The following is a 20,327-nucleotide window of genomic DNA, read 5'->3' as shown; positions in this document are numbered from 1 at the left end:
GTATGGCTATATTTTAATTTTGAACACACATCTTAAAAAAAACAATAACAAAACAAACCAAAATGCTAATAACCGAGTCTTTAGTTCGCCTTACTTTATTTTATATCGTGGTACAATAAGGGGTTTGAAATGCAACATCAAATGGAACTATTCGATTCTAGATTCCAATTTACCTTTCTTGTACCACGATTGATAAAGTTAAAAAAAAAAACTCAAAATATGCTTTTCTGCACTCTAAATTTTAAGTTGTATTTATTGTCCTACCTAAATGTTTGGATCTAGGATGCATATAGAATGCTAGACTGCATTTTATTGCAGGCTAATATATTTCTATTTCAGTACTGAGTCAGACAATACTACCAATTGTATAGCTAGTAAATTTCCTATGACTATTTATGTGACATGGAACACCGTAGCGTATGAGTTATGTCAACACTAATATGCACTATATGCCCACAATAGTCTATCTGTATTTCTTTATAGCATTATACGTTTATTTCAGTGCACACTATTAAGGTATTTCGTTGGAAAGACGAATTATCACAAGAAGCAGTCCATGTTTGGACATATTACTTTTTTCTGACGGAAATTTGGCATTTCGTGTTCTCATTTACCAGAAGATTTCCTGACAAAAATGTTTAATACAGGTTTACAATTTTACATAGCCCTAATATAATATAACGGTTCAAGCTTCGGTCCTTGACCCTTTGAAGACTCTACCAATTGAGTGGGAATTTTGTGTCTAGGGATTCGAGTGCCGGACATTTCTACGGCTCAGTGGCTAGAAAATCTTCTTTTCAAGAAAGATTTTCTTTTTACATTATGATGGGTACACCAAAGTGTCACATTATTTTTGGCATCAGAATGCTGTTGTTAGAAAGTCTAATATGCTGAAATTCTTTGTTCCTATCAAATGTAGTAAAATAAGTGCAACCCACGGTAGCGTATAACTAATGTCAACACCAATACGCACCAATCATTAAAATTGTTATCTAGGTTATAGAATGAATGTTGTTTACAACAAAACTGGAAAAAAATTAATGTATTTTTCAAAATGAAAGCAATTGCATCTTAATTTTTACACATATTAATTAATGACACCATAATGTAAATATGCACATTGATGAACTCGCCATCGTATTGTAGAAAATGTAAATTTCGAATATGAAATAAAAAAGTTTAATTCAACTTTTCATCATGTATATTTTCTAACCCCGATATACAATATTTCATAAAAAACAATTTATATTCGTCCAGTTTAATAACTACAAAAAGATATTGTCGTTGTTCCAATATTTGTCTGAACGAAGTGCGTTTTACGGTAGCGTATGATTAATACACACCAATTATTGAAATTATTGAACTTTTTCAAGTCATCAAAAGCCTGCTGAGCTGATTGAAAATTAATTGTAAATTAATTTAAGTAATAATTAATTTATTCCTCAATCAGTTAATTTTTATTCCCTCTGTCTTATATCTAAAGAGGGTACTCTTCTGAGACCCAACTATAACTGCATCAAAAAATCCCGGTCGATTATAGCGTATCCCTTGTCCGACGTTATAAGCGATTTCGACTGTTTATTTAGTTGAAGACTATTTCACTGTAACGTATGACTAATGTCAACACTAATACGCAGCAAATACTCAAAATAATTGAACCTTTTTTAAGTCATAAAAGGCCTGCTGATCACTCTAAAAGTTAATTGAAAATGTATCTAAGTAATCCAATTCTGATAAACCTATATTTCATAATAAGTTATGCTACATAGGTTTTTTTCTTAGACCAATTTCTGATTGGATAACATTGGCTGCATCGTGGCGTATCGTGGCTATAGTATTGATGGCTATAGAAGAGCATTGGTTTAGTTTATATGTTTGAATGAAGAACGTTTCACGGTAGCGTATGACTAATGTCAACACTAACACGACCCAATTTCTGATTGGATGACGTTGGCTACATAATAGCGTACGACTAATATAATCACTTATAAAAAATATATATGTGTGGCCGATCGTTTTCATGGCTTTTAAAGAATATTGCCTTAGTTCCTATATACATTTGAATAAAATCAGTTTCACAGTAGCGTATGACTATTGTCAACACTTATACGCACCAAATACTCAAAATGATTGTACATAATCTAACTTATCCAACTCAGATAAACCTATATTTCATAATAAGTTATGCTACATAGGTTTTTTTCTTAGACCAATTTCTGATTGGATAACATTGGCTGCATCGTGACGTATCGTGGCTATAACATTGATGGCTATAGAAGAACATTGGTTTAGTTTCTATATATGTTTGAATAAAGCACGTTTCACGGTAGCGTATGACTAATGTCAACACTAACACGACCCAATTTCTGATTGGATGACGTTGGCTACATAATAGCGTATGACTAATATAATCACATATAAAAAAATATATATGTGTGGCCGATCGTTTTCATGGCTTTTAAAGAATACTGTCTTCGTTCCTATATACATTTGAATAAAATCTGTTTCACAGTAGCGTATGACTATTGTCAACACTTATACGCACACACACAACTTATCCAACTCAGATAAACCTATATTTCATAATAAGTTAATTTTTATTCCCTCAGCCTAATAGCTAAATTTTGGCTATAAATTAGCTATTAAATTGTCGTGGCTATAACAACAGTACTAAAAAGTCTGGGGACTTTTTTTGATATCGTCCCTTGATCGTCGTTATAAGCGATTTCGAATGAACATCATTTCACGGTAGCGTATGACTAATGTCAATACTAATACGCAGTCATCAAAGCTTCTTAGACTCTTGGTTGGCTGACGTCCGTTAAATCGTAGTGTATGTCTAATATCAACACTAATACGCTCCAATTTTAAAAAATGGTCAATTTGTGGCCATTTAGTTTACTGATGTCGTCTGAACATTATAATAATCAATATGTAGATCACAGTTATGGACCAATCGTCATGAAACTTAGGGTTATAGTGAAAGAAGAAGCCTAAAGTTTTTGACAGTACTTTCTTAACCCTTTATTGCATGACTTCTTCTTTTTTTTAGCCGAAAAAAGTCAATATGATATATTTCATGCTCAGAATGCAGGAAAAAATATTTAAAAAAATTAGTATACATTTGTATGGTGATACAAAAAACAGCATGGTGATATAAAATTCAATCATATGATATTTTTTTATTTCACTTCAAACTTTTACAGAAATCTATTTAACAGAAATATTTATAAGAAACCGTTTTTATACCTTTTTAAAATATTTCATTACAAGAAAATCATTTAATTTAGATATTTTAAAGACCCACCTCATGGTGTTGGGTGGTAATAGTTCCAACCGATATTTTTACTGGTGTTTTACAAAATCCGTCTTTATTTCTTCAACAAAGTACGATCAAAATCATATCATGGAAATATAAATACTCATACGCACCATGATCGTAAAACAAACACATTGAAGTACTCCTTAGCAAATGCCCATTGTTTTGGCACATCCTCTTTAAAAACAAATATAATATAATAAGAGAAATATTAATTCCCTACATATATATATATGTAAAATGTATGTCTGTATGTATTTGGCTAGCACGCACATGCACCACCAACACAAAAAAACATATGTATATATAACTGCACAATAATCATTTTATTTTCTTTATGTTATTATTGCTAAAAACGGAATAATCGTTTATAGCTTTTGTGAGAGTAAGAGATAAAAAGCTCTCTGTAAAATTAAAAACAAAAAACACTGCACCCAAGTAGATTCGTTCCAAGCACTTTTTTGTGGCTTATTTTGTAATAACTGGATGGATGAATTGAAAGAAACTTGGTAGTTCTATGTGCAATAAATGATACGTCCGGCTCACGGGATATATATATATATATATATATATATTTAAGTATGTGTATGTTGCCAACTATTTTTTTGAAACACTAACACTAAAAACAAGTCTAGTGGCAATTCAATACATGTGCTTTCGCAGCATATTGCTTCCGCCCATATGAATCTCTGTCGGCAAACCATAGATATTGCGCTGCTGTGATGTTTTTCGACAGGATTATATAAAAAACCGCCAAACTCGCAGTCTGATCAGATAGCTAGCTAGGCTGTTGTACATCGATCAATGTTTTTAAGTGTCAAAAAGGATATCAACAGGATAATATGTAAATGGTGACTACGTCAATGGATACATCAACTGAGTAAACCAACACAGAGGTCATGTAAACAAGAAAAACGAAATAAAAATAAATGATTGGAAGAATTTGTATTTCAACTATGACGATGGAATATATGTTAATAATTTGTGTTTTATTTGTTTATTTGTAATTCATTTATTTATTTACATTATTTTACTTGATATTTATAAACATTATTATTATTATTATGTGTTTTAATACCCTCAACATATTGTATGCCGCCTATTTTTAATGTCACTTCTGTTTTTTTCCAACAAATTTCTTTTAATTTTGAAAATCAACAAAATTCTTATGCTCCAATGCCATTTTACGAAATTCTGCTGCATCCCAACAAACAACAACAACAACAAAAAACACATCTTCTTCTACTACTACTTCTTTATAATTTATTTTGCAATTGTATTGTGTTATGGCCTATATACCAACACCAACAAACACACATTGCCACCAAAATACTTTTTTCTCTATATATATGCAATCATATATATACACATAAATGTATACACATACACATGCATACATGAACCCCTCAATACACTTATATCTGTGCGTATACGTATCGTGTATACACTGACGACGTCGAACGCCAAACGTCACGACGTCCCCTAAGGCAAATCTTGGCAACATTCGAGAGCTCAAAGAGGGAATTGAGACAGTTAAAACCGTGTCGATCGCCAACTTCACCGCTGCATTGACAAAAGCCTTTGAGGTTTTGGAACAATTTAGGACCGAAAATCATGGGGCTCAATGCAATCAGGCAATCATGATTGTTAGTGATGGTGCACCGTTTAGCTACGAAGAAATTTTTGAACTATACAATTGGCAAAATTTACCCTATAAACCGGTGCGCGTATTCACCTATCTAATTGGCAAAGAAGTGGCCGACGTTAAGGACATCAAATGGATGGCGTGCGCCAATCAGGGCTACTACGTTCATTTAGCCGATACGGCTGAGGTGCGAGAAATGGTATTGAATTATATACCGGTTATGGCACGGCCATTGGTATTGGGACGACACGATCATCCGGTAATATGGACACAAGTTTATGCCGATGTTGAGGTAAGTTAAAGAAGAGGGGGGAATTATTTGTGTAAAATATTTAAAGGAATGTGTGTGTCGGAATTACTGTGTGGGTAAGTGAATATTTTTGGGTGGCAAAAAACTGTTTTTGATATACTGAAGAAAAATGTTGTATTTTTTTATAGAAGACAATAAGGTTTTTGGTCTGAGAAGGCCTGAAGGTCTTCTACTACATAGAATTCAGAAAGCCTTTTATTATATAGGAGACCTGAAGTCTCTTCAGTACAAAGAAAGCTAGAAGGAATTCTATTATATAGATGACCAAAGGGAGATCAGGCGGAAGACAATCAATTCATATTTTTATAGAAGCCCAGATTAATTACTTCGAACATTAGAAGGTCTTCTATAGAAGGCAAGACATTTTTTAGAACATTTTTTTATTAATTTTATTACACTGTTTTGTTGTCTGAAAATCCGGTTCAAAATTACTTCGAACATTAGAAGGTCTTCTATAGAAGACAAGATATTTTTCTAAAACATGTTTTATAGAATTCCAGAAAAAGTCCTTCATTATTTAGAATATTAGGAGGTATTTTATTACACTGTTTTGTTATCTGGAAATCCGGTTCGAAATTTATATATTCGGATCTGTCTCAAGCATAATAGTATCTATTTGTGGTAAATATGTCCGCTGAATCTGAAAATTATTCATAATTCTATTTTTTAATGTACATAGTAGATATACGTTTTTTTTGAGCAAGGATCGGAACAAAATCGGAAAAGGACGATGAAAATATACGAATATAACTTTCTTGTCTTTAATATCTTCTTATGGGCGACATTTACATAGAATATTTGGAGGCGAAATAATCTCGTCTGGTGGCTTATGAAAATAAGGACAAAAAAGACCCACAAGGACTCGAGATAGAAAGTGGATATATTTTATAAAAATATTCCTCATTCGATTTGACCGAAGACATGTCATCTCAAAAAAAACCTGCAATAGCCTCGAACAAAGTTAAAAACCATGGTAGCGTATGACTAATATCAACACTAATACGCATACATTATAAAAAAGGGTCAATGTATGGCCGTTGAGTTTACCGATCTCGTCTGATGGGCAAGCTGCAGTTATGGACCAATTTTGCATGTAGGTTGGGATCTTCGAATATATTAATATTTGTGGGAGTTGTATAAAATACCTGTCGAGTTATTTTATGTATAGGTGATCTAAACAAGGTCTATAGGAGGATTATATATTTTACAAAATTATTCCTCATTCGATTTGGCCGAAGATATGTCATCTTAAAAAAACCTGCAATATCCTCGAACAAAGATAAAAACCATGGTAGCGTATGACTAATATCAACACTAATACGCATAAATTATAAAAAAGGGTCAATGTATGGCCGTTGAGTATACCGATCTCGTCTGATGTGTAGGCTGCAGTTATGGACCAATTTTGCATGTAGGTTGGGATCTTGGAATATATTAATATTTATGGGAGTTGTATAAAATACCTATCGAGTTATTTTATGTATAGGTGATCTAAACAAGGTCTATAGAAGCTCTTATATATATAACAGATCTTCAGAATGTCTTTTATGTGTATGAGATCTATTTTTAGTATATAAGACCTGTAGATATGATATATAAGACCTGTATATAAGACCTATAGATCTGTAGAAGGTTTTTTATTTATAGGAGACCTATAAAAGGTACTTTATGTATAATAAATCTGCAAAATGTATTCTATGAATGGGAAACCTATAGAAGGCCATCTATGTATAGGAGACCTATAGAAGATCTTTAGAAGGTATATTGAGAAAGGATCTGTAGAATGTCTTCTAAGAATAGAAGACCTATAGAAGGGCTTATATTTATAGAATACCTAAAGCAGACCTATGTACAGGAGATCTATATATAATATAAGAAGACCTAGAAAATACTTTTAACGATATAAAATCATTATAAGGTATTCTGTGAAAAGTATAACTATAGAAGAAGAATAATTCATACCTATAGAAGTCTTCTATGTGTAGGAGACTTATAGGAGGGCATCTATGTATTGGAAACAATCTTCAACGAATTGGAGAACTTTTGAAGGTCTTCTGTTGAAAAAATATGTGAAGGAGTTGTTCTAAATATGTGAGTCCTGAGGATGGGAGACATATTTTCTATGTATAAGAAACTTTTAGGAGGGCATCTATGTATTGGAAAGATATATTCAACGAATTGGAGAACTTTTGAAGGTCTTCTGTTGAAAAAATATGTAAAGGAGCTATTCTAAATATGTGAGTCCTGAGAAAAGAAGACACATAGGATGTACGAAGCCCTTCTGTGTATATGAGACCTATAGAAAATACTAGGTCGCATATCAGGACTTTCATAGGCCTTCTATAAAAACTACGTGTATGAGGTCTTGTATATGTGGGAGATTAACAGGGATCTTCCCAAGTTTTCTTCTAATACCGAAATCTATTATTTTATACGTAAAAACATTATTTTTAAATCTTTCTAATTGTCGGGATATTTTCATATACTAGTATCCTTATATATCCTGCATTTCATTTCCAAATACTTGATCTATTATAGAATACCGAAATGTCCGATTATCTATGGCAAAATGAACAAAATAATGATCAAAAAGAAAATATACTGGAATATAGACGAGTAAGTTTTCGTATGCTGGATCCGGATGAGGTGCGACGACGTGAATATCGTCGAATGAGAAAAGTAAGATAACGTTTTGAACAATTTAACTAATATGATTATATAAAAAAAAACGTTTCCCTTTTCCCTTAGGCGTGGGACCAACCTACTGACACCGATATTTATAAGTTTATGACCACCGTTTCAATGCCAGTCTATGATCGTCGTGAAAATGCCGTAAGTATCTGCATATTTTTGGAAATCTACAAAAACTTGATATTTTTGCGAACAGGAACTATTTTTTTATTATTACATTATTTTGGGAATTGTAAGATTTTTATAATTCCAATATTTTTAAGCTTTTGAGACACGCCAAAACAACAACAATAACACTAAAGCACCGACACTCAAATAAACCACAACCACTAATGACAAAGTAACAGAGATATATACATACATATATTTAATTTTTGTTGTTATTAACATAAACAAACCAACAATTTCAATATAAATATTATTAACTCAGATTTTCTTTTTCAATACTGATGTATAATAAAACCCCAACAACAACAATCACAACAATATTTCTATAACAGAATATCACCGAACTGGTTTTGATAAATGAAGCCCTATGGGAATTACAAACACGTGAGGTATTCAATAGAAATAGAAAACGAAAAAAAAATATGTCAGCTATAATCAAATGACATAATATTTAGAAATCCATAAAAAAATATAATATTTAGCGTAAACCAGTTGTTCTAGAGCTTCCAGTAAAAATCCGAAGAGATATTCGTAAACCAGTATAATCGTAAAACGTAATATTTGGAATATAATCGATATCCAAATAGAAAAACTCTAGAGTAATGAATCAGAACAGAAGAGTATTCCATTTTTATTAGACATTTTGGAAAATAACAAAACAAAAACAAAACAAATTCATATAGAAGTATTGAGTCGATCATAAATCTATTTATATCAATATTATAATATAGTGAAAAATGTATTTAGTCCATATATATTAACCATAGTTTTCAGGGTATATATCTGTGTATTTATTTTGTTTTAGTATAGCTAGTGGTAAAAATTTAAGAAGTTCCCAAGTGTAAACCATTTGTAAGTGAATGGTCTATAAATTTAGTATTGTAGTATTTTGATATTATTATTGAAATATTGAAATAAAAATAATGTGTGGTTCATAATGTTACATTTTTTGTAGTTTCAAATTTGAATTCTACGCCCAAAATAAATACATTAAATTCAAATATCGTCAATGAAGACTACTGAAGGTCATATATGTATAAATGAACTATAGAGAGGATTCCTAGAAGGTCTTCTATGTATAGAAGACCTATATAGAAGGCATTCTATGTATAGAAGACCTATAGAAGGTCTTCTATGTAAAAAAGACCTATAGAACGTCTCCTATGTATGGAACACCTGTAGAAGGTCTTCCATTTATAGAAGACCTATACCTCACCTGCAGGTCTTTTTGCATAAATATAGGAGACACAAAGAGCAGTAAAATGCCGAGTGAATTTGGAGTTCCACAAGGATCCAAATTGGGCCCAATATTATATATCCTATACGCAAATGAAATGATATTACAACTGAAATACAGCACAGCATACACATACGCCGACGACACAGCAATAATCATCAGCAATAAGTCATTAAATGATGCTGTATGTTCCCTTCAATATGACTTAAATAAAGTGACGAGATGGTGTCATGATAGCGGTCTAATCATAAATGCTAAAAAAACTAAAGTCATGCATATTAGACCGAGAAGCGTACCTAAAACTACCTTTAGAATAACATTTCACAATACGGAATTACATAAAAAAGATATAGTGTTCAATCAATCGCAGAACGACAACTGCGACTCTCATCTAGAAATAGTTGAAACTTATAAATATCTAGGCGTTCATCTAGATGATAATTTTAAATGGAAGTCTCATATTCACCATGTTCAAACAAAATTGAGGCAATCATCATACGCTCTATACCACCTTGGAAATTGCGCACCTTATTATGTTATTAAACAATCATATTTTTCGTTAGTGGAATCTCATCTCAGACATGGGATTACTGCCTGGGGAAATGCAAAAATATGCAGTGTTCTGCAATCTGCACAGAACAAAATTGTCAAATCATTAAGCAAAAAACAACCAGCCAGCACACAACACAGAACTAATAACAACAGGCCAACCACACAACTGTACGCAACTCAAAAAATTCTTAATATAAAGGATTTATATTCGATTTCAATCATAAAAGAATTCATGGAAGACGCAAACTTAGCGAAGAAACTAAACCATGAACGAAACACTAGACGCAGAATTGAAGGCCGATATATAGTCCCAGCATTTAAAAATGACTATGGAAAACATGCACTATCTGTTAGTCTGCCTACCATCTTAAATGAACTACCAAATGCGATAATGCAGGAATGCAACAAAAAAATTAGAATAAAATTACTCAAAAATCATTATTTAAATAAGTAATTAATAATTATAAGCAATAAAATAATAATATTTGAAGTCTACAGCTAATTTTAGTCAATCAATGAAAATTGTAATCACTTCTTACTCCACATACAAGCCTATAATAGCTTCGTGGAACTATGTAAATAATGAACTGTAATAATTATTATATTATCAATAAAGAAAAAAAAAGAAGGTCTTCTATTTATAGAAGACCTATAGAAGGTCTTCTATTTATAGAAGACCTATAGAAGGTCTTCTATGTATAGAAGACCCTTAGAAGGTCTTCTATGTATAGAAGACCCTTAGAAGGTCTTCTATGTATAGAAGACCTATAGAAGGTCTTCTATGTATAGAAGACCTATAGAAGGTCTTCTATGTATAGAAGACCTATAGAAGGTCTTCTATGTATAGAAGACCTATAGAAGGTCTTCTATGTATAGAAGACCTATAGAAGGTCTTCTATGTAGAGAAGACCTATAGAAGGTCTTCTATGTATAGAATATTTATAGAAGGTCTCCTATGTTTAGAAGACCTATAAAAGGTCTTCTATGTATAGAAGACCTATAAAAGGTCTTCTATGTATAGAAGACCCTCAGAAGGTCTTCTATGTATAGAAGACCATCAGAAGGTATTCTATGTATAGAAGACCCTCAGAAGGTCTTCTATGTATAGAAGACCATCAGAAGGTATTCTATGTATAGAAGACCTATAGAAGGTATTCTATGTATAGAAGACCTATAGAAGGTCTTATATGTATAGAAGACCTATAGAAGTTATTCTATGTATAAGGGTCTTGTATGTATAGAAGACATATAGAAGGTATTCTATGTATAGAACACCTATAGAAGGTCTTCTATGTATAGAAGACCTATAGAAGGTCTTCTATGTATAGAAGACCTATAGAAGGTCCTCTATGTATAGAAGACCTATAGAAGGTCCTCTATGTATAGAAGACCTATAGAAAGTCTTCTAGGTAAAGAAGACCTATAGAAGGTCTCCTATGTATAGAAGACCTATAGAAGGTCCTCTATGTATAGAAGACCTATAGAAAGTCTTCTATGTATAGAACACCTATAGAAGGTTTCCTATGTATAGAAGACCTATAGAAGGTATTCTATGTATAGAAGACCTATAGAAGGTCTTCTATGTATAGAAGACCTATAGAAGATCTTCTATGTATAGAAGACCTATAGAAGATCTTCTATGTATAGAAGACCTATAGAAGGTCTTCTATGTAAAGAAGACCTATAGAAGGTCTTCTATGTAAAGAAGACCTATAGAAGGTCTTCTATGTATAGAAGACCTAAAGAAGGTATTCTATGTATAAAGGTCTTGTATGTATAGAAGACATATAGAAGGTATTCTATGTATAGAACACCTATAGAAGGTCTTCTATGTATAGAAGACCTATAGAAGGTCTTCTATGTATAGAAGACCTATAGAAGTTATTCTATGTATAAGGGTCTTCTATGTAAAGAAGACCTATAGAAGGTCTTCTATGTAAAGAAGACCTATAGAAGGTCTTCTATGTATAGAAGACCTAAATAAGGTATTCTATGTATAAAGGTTTTGTATGTATAGAAGACATATAGAAGGTATTCTATGTATAGAACACCTATAGAAGGTCTTCTATGTATAGAAGACCTATAGAAGGTCTTCTATGTATAGAAGACCTATAGAAGTTATTCTATGTATAAGGGTCTTGTATGTATAGAAGACATATAGAAGGTATTCTATGTATAGAACACCTATAGAAGGTCTTCTATGTATAGAAGACCTATAGAAGGTCCTCTATGTATAGAAGACCTATAGAAAGTCTTCTAGGTAAAGAAGACCTATAGAAGGTCTCCTATGTATAGAAGACCTATCGAAGGCCTTTTATAGGTCTTCTATAAAGGTCTTCTATACATAGAAGACCTTCGATATATAGAAGACCTATAGAAGGTCCTCTATGTATAGAAGACCTATAGAAAGTCTTCTATGTATAGAACACCTATAGAAGGTCTTCTATGTATAGAAGACCTATAGAAGGTCCTCTATGTATAGAAGACCTATAGAAAGTCTTCTAGGTAAAGAAGACCTATAGAAGGTTTCCTATGTATAGAAGACCTATAGGAGGTCTTCTGTGTATAGAAGACCTATAGAAGGTCTTCTATGTATAGAAGACCTATAGAAGGTCTTCTATGTATAGAAGACCTATAGAACGTCTTCTATGTATAGAAGACCTATAGAACGTCTTCTATGTATAGAAGACCTATAGAAGGTCTTCTACGTAAAGAAGAACTATAGAAGGTCTTCTATGTAAAGAAGACCTATAGAAGGTCTTCTATGTAAAGAAGACCTATAGAAGGTCTTCTAAATATAGAAGAACTATAGCAGGTCTTTATGTATAGAAGACCTAAAGAAGGTCTTCTATGTATAGAAGACCTAAAGTAGGTCTTCTATGTATACAGGTCTTGTATGTATAGAAGACATATAGAAGGTATTCTATGTATAGAACACCTATAGAAGGTCTTCTATGTATAGAAGACCTATAGAAGGTCCTCTGTGTATAGACGACCTATAGAAAGTCTTCTAGGTAAAGAAGACCTATAGAAGGTCTCCTATGTATAGAAGACCTATAGAAGGTCTTCTATGTATAGAAGACCTATGGAAGATCTTCTATGTATAGAAAATCTATAGAAGGTATTCTATGTATAGAAGATCTATAGAAGGTCTTCTATGTATAGAAGACTTATAGAAGGTCTTCTATGTATAGAAGACCAATAGAAGGTCTTCTATGTATAGAAGGCCTATAGAAGGTCTTTTATGTATAGAAGACCTATAGAAGGTCTTCTATGTATAGAAGACCTATAGAAGGTCTTCTATGTATAGAAGACCTATAGAAGGTCTTTATAGAGGACATAGAAGGTCTTCTATGTATAGAAGACCTATAGAAGGTCTTCTTTGTATAGAAGACCTATAGAAGGTCTTCTATGTATAGAAGACCTATAGAAGGCCATCTATGTATAGAAGACCTATCGAAGGCCTTTTATAGGTCTTCTATAAAGGTCTTCTATACATAGAAGACCTTCGATATATAGAAGAACTATAGAAGGTCTTCTATGCATAGAAGGTATTCTATGTATAGAATACCTATAAAAAGTCTTCTATGTATAGAAGACACATATAATAGTGTTATATGTATAGAAATTTATCTAGAAGACCTCTTGAAGACTTATAGAAGGTCTTCTATGTATTGAAAACCTTCAGAAAATCTTGTATGTTTAGACAACATACATAAGGTCTTCTATTGGTAGGAGCAGGGGGATCAAATAATCAATTGTTTATTAATTCATCAATAACTATATTGTCCTTTCGAAATAATCCACTTCAGATTTAATACAGCGCTTTTCCAACAAATCTGAAAGGTCCTTTTTTTGTATAAGCAACATCACCAGTTTTAAATTTTAAACCTTTCGAAATAATAAAAGCACTGTGAAATAAAATTTTGGTGGCGGGATATTTTGATGAAGTACCTTGGGAGTTTATTAAAACCACGAAGAACAAAATGGAGATGCCTTACATTCCCCACTAATAAATAGTTGTTTTTTTATAAAGACCACAAACTGGGATCCAGCCTGACTATTTTGCGAAAACAAAATATAAATGGTATCCCAAATAACCCGCCAACACTACTGATGAAAAATATATTCTTCATCCATCTCCAATTTGTTCTTCGTGGTTTTAATAAACTCCCAAGGTACTTCATCCCCATAACGAAAATATCCCGCCACCAAAATATTATTTCACAGTGGTTTTATTATTTTCAGACTGACTGACTATCAGATTCAGACTGACTATTTTGCAAAAACAGAATATATTTTACGAAAAGAGAATATATCTCAAAAAAACTGTATTAGCTGCTAACAATGATATAACGTTTTTTCTTCATGAACTTACCAGCTAAAAATTCATCACGTCATAACTCAAAAACGAATTTGTCCTATTGAGTTTGTGTTTTATCCCTATAAGGAATCAACCTCATAACTCAAAAACTTGACCTATGGCGAATTTGTCCTACTGAGTTTGTGTTTCATCCCTATAAGGAATCAACCTTCAGATTTTGTGTCACCGTGTAATTTAACGTGTTGTCACTGGAATATTGTCAAAAAATGGTATCACTATTTAACATTGAATTATCAAATGTCTGTAGATACCCATTTATTTATAGAATACCTTCGATAGGTCATCGATTGTCAAATTTTGGTGCAGAGTGTCAAAAATGTTAATTTTATTTGCTTCAAAATTCATAATATATTCATATGTATGTCACGACATAACGTAGTTCCTATATATGTAAATGTGAATCCTTTTTATTGTAAACAGTGTATTGAAATAACTCCGGATTATGGCTTGAAGCATAAACCCGAAGAAGTTGTGTGGCCCAACTGTAATACTGTAAGAATTCAAGCAAATCTAAATATTCTATCTAAATAAAAACAGAAAAACAATGATGGAGGAAAATTCAGCAACGCAAATTAAGAAAAGCTTGCTTGTCAAATAAGAAATGCCGCTTTAAATGCCATTAATAAAATAAAAATGTTTATCGGTGTCTTTTTTTCAAACAATATTCTAAATGTTTTTTCAGTGTAGCTATAGTTTTGATCATATTTAAAAAAAAATGCAAAAAAATATATATATTTTTTTGTATGATAGATGGTACATAAATATTAAAACATACAATTTGTTGTTAACATAAATTCAATTTTTTTTAGTTTATTTTACTCATGTATTATAATTATATAGACCACATAATACAAATAACACATATCAAGCTAATTTTCATTAACAAATTAAAACAATAGTTACAGTTGCTTTATTTCCATATATTATTAATTATATTTTACAATATTATGGTAAACCGTATTATTTTTTTATTATTTTCGAAACCTGGTAAGAATATTCGTTATTAAAAAATATATGTAGGCACTAAGCATTATATACTCTACTAGTAATTATTATATTAATATTTATATATAGATTAAAGATTGGAGTATTTAGAGTAATTTGAAAAAATTTTAAATTTTCAAGATTGCTTACCAGGTTTAGCTTTAATTTTTGTTGTATTTAATATTTTATGTATTCACAATTTTTAGAGCTTGTATTATATTTATGTCGTTATAAGATTTTCATTTAACTAAAATATTTAATATGTTGTTTGCTTTTGTAATTAATCATTTAAAAAATATATATTTATTTAATTCAATTGGTTTTAGTATATCAACAAAATTACATTACTTAAATATACTGTTGTGAATTTTATTAAAATTAATTTTGTTTATATTTGTATAGACGAAAGTTGCCAATTTACTGGGTGTTGCCGGTACAGATGTGCCAATACGGGATATCAAACGTTTGCTGTCACCATTTTTGGTAAGTAAATATGTTATGAATTTTATTTGATGGGCGGTAATAAATAGTCGAATAATGTGACGATATTAATGAAATGGTAATGAAAATAATTAATACTAAACATTATAGGATTGGTAGCTATGGATGTATACAATTTCGGCTGGAACGAACCTTTTATAATGTCCACCATTCAAAATAACTAAAAATTATCAGCACATTTATATGGGAGCTATGCAATTGGCGACCGATATAAACCGATATATAATCAGTATAGGATACTGATTATTGACATTTTTGGTAGAAAGAGATTCGAGTCTATGACAATCCAGAAAGAGGACCGATTGACCAATACCTAATACCTAATGATTACAATTATATACCATAAAATTTTGTTTAATATTCGGTATTCGGTATTTTTAATGCATTAGCCGAATTTTCAATTTGAAATTCAGAAAGGGGCTGTAGGGGCACTGGTACAAATTTTGACATATCCTCCATATATCGATTCATGATTGGTATTTGGGTTTAGAAGCCTTTCCCATCTGAGGGGCTGTAATTTGGCATTCAGGGTTTTTATACCCTTCACCACACTGTGGTACAGGGTATTATGTCTTTGTGCATATGTTTGTAACAGGCAAAAGGAATCGAGATAGACCCATAGTTACTTTTGAGAATATGCATAGAATCACTTTCTAAGTCGATTTACGCATGTCCGTCTGTCCGTCCGTCCGTCCATTGATTTTTGTGAACAAAGTACAGGTCGCATTTATGATCCGATTTGGATGAAATTTGGCACAGTTCACTTATTTGGCCCAGGGACGAACCCTATTGAAATTGAGAAAAATCGGTTCAGATTTAGATATAGCTCCCATATATATTTTCGTCCGATTTAAGGTAAATGGTGCACCAAAGTCCCTATATATCGTTCGATTTGCACGAAATTTGGCACAGCGTAATGTATTAAGCCTAGAATAATGTCTGCCAAGTTTCGTAAAAATCGGTCCAGATTTAGATATAGCTCCCATATATAGTTTCGTATGTAAATGGTGCACCAAAGTCCCTATATATTGTTCGATTTGCACGAAATTTGGCACAGCGTAATGAATTAAGCCTAGAATGATGTCTGCCAAGTTTCCTGAAAATCGGTCCAGATTTAGATATAGTTCCCATATATATTTTCGTCCGATTTTATGTAATTTTGGACCAAAGTCCCTATATATCTTTCGATTTGCAAGAAATTTGGCAAAACGTACTTAATTGAGCTTAGAGTGATGTCTGCCAAGTTTCGTGAAAATCGGTCCAGATTTAGATATAGCTCCCATATATAGTTTCGTCCGATTTTATGTAAGTGATGCACCAAAGTCCCTATATATATTTCGATTTGCACGAAATTTGGCATAACGTACTTAATAGAGCCTAGAGTGCTTTATGCCAAGTTTCCTGGAATGATGTGTTTCCTGGATTTCGTGAAAATCAGATTAAGATATGTATATATATATATATATTTCCGTCAGATTTAATGTAAATAATGTACCATAGTTCTAATATTGCATAGATCGATTGATATTAAGTAATTGACACACCATGGAAACAATATATGATTGAAAGAACAAAACGTACTGAAATTAGTATAACCCAACCTGTGAAAAGTTTCGTTGAAATCGGTTCAAATTTGGATATAGATTCCACATATATTTTCATCTATGGTAATTGGTGCTTTTAAGACCCTATATATCTTTGCACGAAATTTGGCATAACGTGCTGAATTGCGTCTATAATAATGTGTGCCAAGTTTCATGAAAATCGGTTCAGAAGTATATAAAGCTCCCATATATATATATATATATAGTCGCCCGATTTTAGGTAAATGGTGCACCAAAGTCTTTGAAAATCATTCCATTTGCACGAAATTTGTCATAGCGTACTGAATTAAGTTTAGAATGACGTGAGCTAAATTTCGTGAAAATCGGTTCAGATTTAAATGTAGCTCCCATATATATTTTCGTCCGGTTTTATGTAATTGGTGCATAGATAGGATACATCTTAGGATACATCTGTTGAATATACCCAAAGTGGTGAAGGGTATCATATAGTCAGCCCAGTCCGACTTTACTACTTTCCTTACTGCTTTTTTCAGGGGTTTGAAGGCAAATAAATTACTCCGAAGAAACATTTAAAATTTTTTATATCAGGCACCCGACCGATTTTCCCGGTAATATAAATGTCCAACTCATGGTGGCAGATATAAAAACAAAATCTTTTAAAAGGTGTTAACAGATGTTTGAATTTTGTAAGTATTTTGGCTATCTCATAGTGAAGGACATCAAGAGTTCCGTAAAAGTTACTCTAAAAACAGTAAGGAAAGTAGTAAAATCGGACTGGGCCGACTATATGATACCCTTCACCACTTTGGGTATATTCTACATATGTATACGAAAAGACGTCGCCTTTTTGAAGGAATTTTGACATGAAATTGAACGAACTTAAATATGTTATTTTTATGTCTTTCTGGAACCTATGTTAAATTTTATTTCATGTGGGCAAGTTTAGAGTCGTTTGCGCACAGTGGGACAGATTTGTATAAATCGAAATTATATATGGAAGCTACGATATATCTATATCTGAACCGATTTGAAGCAAACTTGCCATAGATTAATTTATATTAATTTCAGTACGTTGTGTCAATTGGCCTAGCTGTGGAATTTCACAGCACAGTTTACTTAAAATCGGACGAAAAAATATATAAGAGGTGTACATATCATTCTAGACTTAATTCAATAGGCTATGTCAAAATTCGTACAAATCGAATGATTTTCAGGGGCTTTGGTGCACCATTTACCTAAAATCGGGCGAAAATATATATGGGAGCTATTTGTAAATCTAAACCGATTTTCACGAAACTTAGCACACATCATTCTAGAACTAATTCAATACCAAATTTCGTACAAATCGAAAGATATATACGGACTTTGGTAGACCATTTACCTAAAATCGGTCGAAACTATATATGGGAGCTATATCTAAATCTGAACAGATTTTCACGAAACTTAGCACACATCATTCTAGACCTAATCCAGTAGGCTATATCAAATTTCGTGCAAATCAAATGATTTTCAGGGACTTTGGTACCCCATTTACATTAAATCGGACGAAACTATTTATGGCAGCTATATCTAAATCTGAACCGATTTTCAGGAAACTTAGCACACATCATTCTAGACTTAATTCAGTACGCTATACCAAATTTCGTGCAAATCGAAAGATATATAGGGACGTTGGTGCACCATTTACCTTATATCGGGCGAAACTATATGTGGGAGCTATATCGTAATCTGAACCGATTTTCTCTAATTTCAATAGGGTTCGTCCTTGGGCCAAATAAGTGACATGTGACAAAATTCATCCAAATCGGATCATAAATGCGACCTGTACTTTGTTCACAAAAATACATGGACAGCCGGACTGACGGACATGCCTAAAACGACTCAGAAAGTGATTTTATGCATATTCTCAAAAGGAACCATGGGTCTACCTCGATTATTTTTGCCTGTTACAAACATATGCACAAAGACATAATACCCTGTACCACAGTGTGGTGGAGGGTATAAAAAGTAAAAAAGTGTCAGTCGGTGTTGCCGACAGATATATACCCACAGCCAATGGTTTGCGGATATCTACGCAATTAAAGAGGAAACAAGGAGGTTCAAGATTTTATCAATTTATCAATGATCAAATGGGTTATTAAATATTTATTTAATTATCCTGGTACGTCCCATAACCAGAAGGAGTGGACAAGTTAGCCCCATATTCGGGTTCGATAATAGGTAGGGTAAAATTTGGTTCAAATCGCCTGATATTGCATTATTAAATATTGAAAATTTTGATCACTTGTGGGGAAGTTACTAGAACTAATGTATTCCATCTTCTTTTTTTATCTGGGCTTGGTAAAGATAATAGGTTGTGCAAAATTTGGTTCAAATCGGATATACCATTCGCCTAATATTCGTTCTGTAAAAATTTAAAATTTTGACCATTTGTGGGGTAGGTAACAGGAGGAGTAAGACCAGTGGGTCGCATCTTCGGACTTGATCTAGGCTTGGTAAATATAATTGGTCGTACAAAGTTTGGTTTAAATTGGGTAGTCCGTTCACATGATATTAAAAAATTAATTTTCAGCCGAATTTTGTGTGGGAGGTACGAGAAGGAACGGACTGATATTTCCCATATTCGAACTTGAACTAAGTTGGGAAGAAATATTACGAAAACTATGGATGATATCGATTACACCATTCGAGAGTTTTCGTGCCCACCAGCCGGCCAGATAGATGGACATTTGTAAATCGACTTCAATTTGTCTGAAAGGGATTTGGTTCAAAGAATTTGGGGTCTAAAAACAGTATTTCGATGAGGCACATTTTTGCCGTATCAAAGTGTATATACCAATGAGGCTGATGGTGTAATAATATATATATAGACTACATTTTATATAGAGTTTTTTATAGAAGTTATATTTTTTAAGAAACAACTTTTGTCGACCCTTTTTACATAGATAGAAGCTAAACTATCTTCTAATAA

The 20,327-nt window shown here is 32.3% G+C and overlaps 1 protein-coding gene and 4 non-coding genes across 5 annotated transcripts in view; all 5 read left to right on the top strand.

Annotated features, from left to right (window-relative positions):
* The window catches only part of LOC133330337 (voltage-dependent calcium channel subunit alpha-2/delta-3), a 62,890-nt gene that overhangs the window by 17,896 nt on the left and 24,667 nt on the right, over positions 1 to 20,327 (top strand). Inside the window, exons 6-10 of the mRNA XM_061538800.1 lie at positions 4,807 to 5,256; positions 7,813 to 7,953; positions 8,023 to 8,106; positions 8,466 to 8,522; positions 15,693 to 15,773. Coding sequence (XP_061394784.1) covers positions 4,807 to 5,256; positions 7,813 to 7,953; positions 8,023 to 8,106; positions 8,466 to 8,522; positions 15,693 to 15,773 — 813 coding nt within the window. The remainder of the gene's footprint in view (positions 1 to 4,806; positions 5,257 to 7,812; positions 7,954 to 8,022; positions 8,107 to 8,465; positions 8,523 to 15,692; positions 15,774 to 20,327) is intronic.
* On the top strand, positions 10,694 to 10,811 carry LOC133330359 (small nucleolar RNA SNORA11). Its single transcript, XR_009754342.1, has one exon. It is a non-coding gene; the product is annotated as a small nucleolar RNA SNORA11 (small nucleolar RNA).
* Positions 11,552 to 11,669, top strand: LOC133330382 (small nucleolar RNA SNORA11). The gene has a single exon (XR_009754345.1). It is a non-coding gene; the product is annotated as a small nucleolar RNA SNORA11 (small nucleolar RNA).
* On the top strand, positions 12,474 to 12,591 carry LOC133330367 (small nucleolar RNA SNORA11). The gene has a single exon (XR_009754343.1). It is a non-coding gene; the product is annotated as a small nucleolar RNA SNORA11 (small nucleolar RNA).
* Positions 13,099 to 13,216, top strand: LOC133330374 (small nucleolar RNA SNORA11). The gene has a single exon (XR_009754344.1). It is a non-coding gene; the product is annotated as a small nucleolar RNA SNORA11 (small nucleolar RNA).

The sequence above is a fragment of the Musca vetustissima genome, unplaced genomic scaffold, assembly GCF_032173495.1.
Source record: "Musca vetustissima isolate MV318-11 ecotype Yass unplaced genomic scaffold, APGP_CSIRO_Mvet_v1 utg15409, whole genome shotgun sequence".
In the NCBI taxonomy this organism is placed as follows: Eukaryota; Metazoa; Arthropoda; class Insecta; order Diptera; family Muscidae; genus Musca; species Musca vetustissima.
Note: the sequence above shows the minus strand (reverse complement) of the source record. Positions and strands in the feature narration are given on the sequence as shown.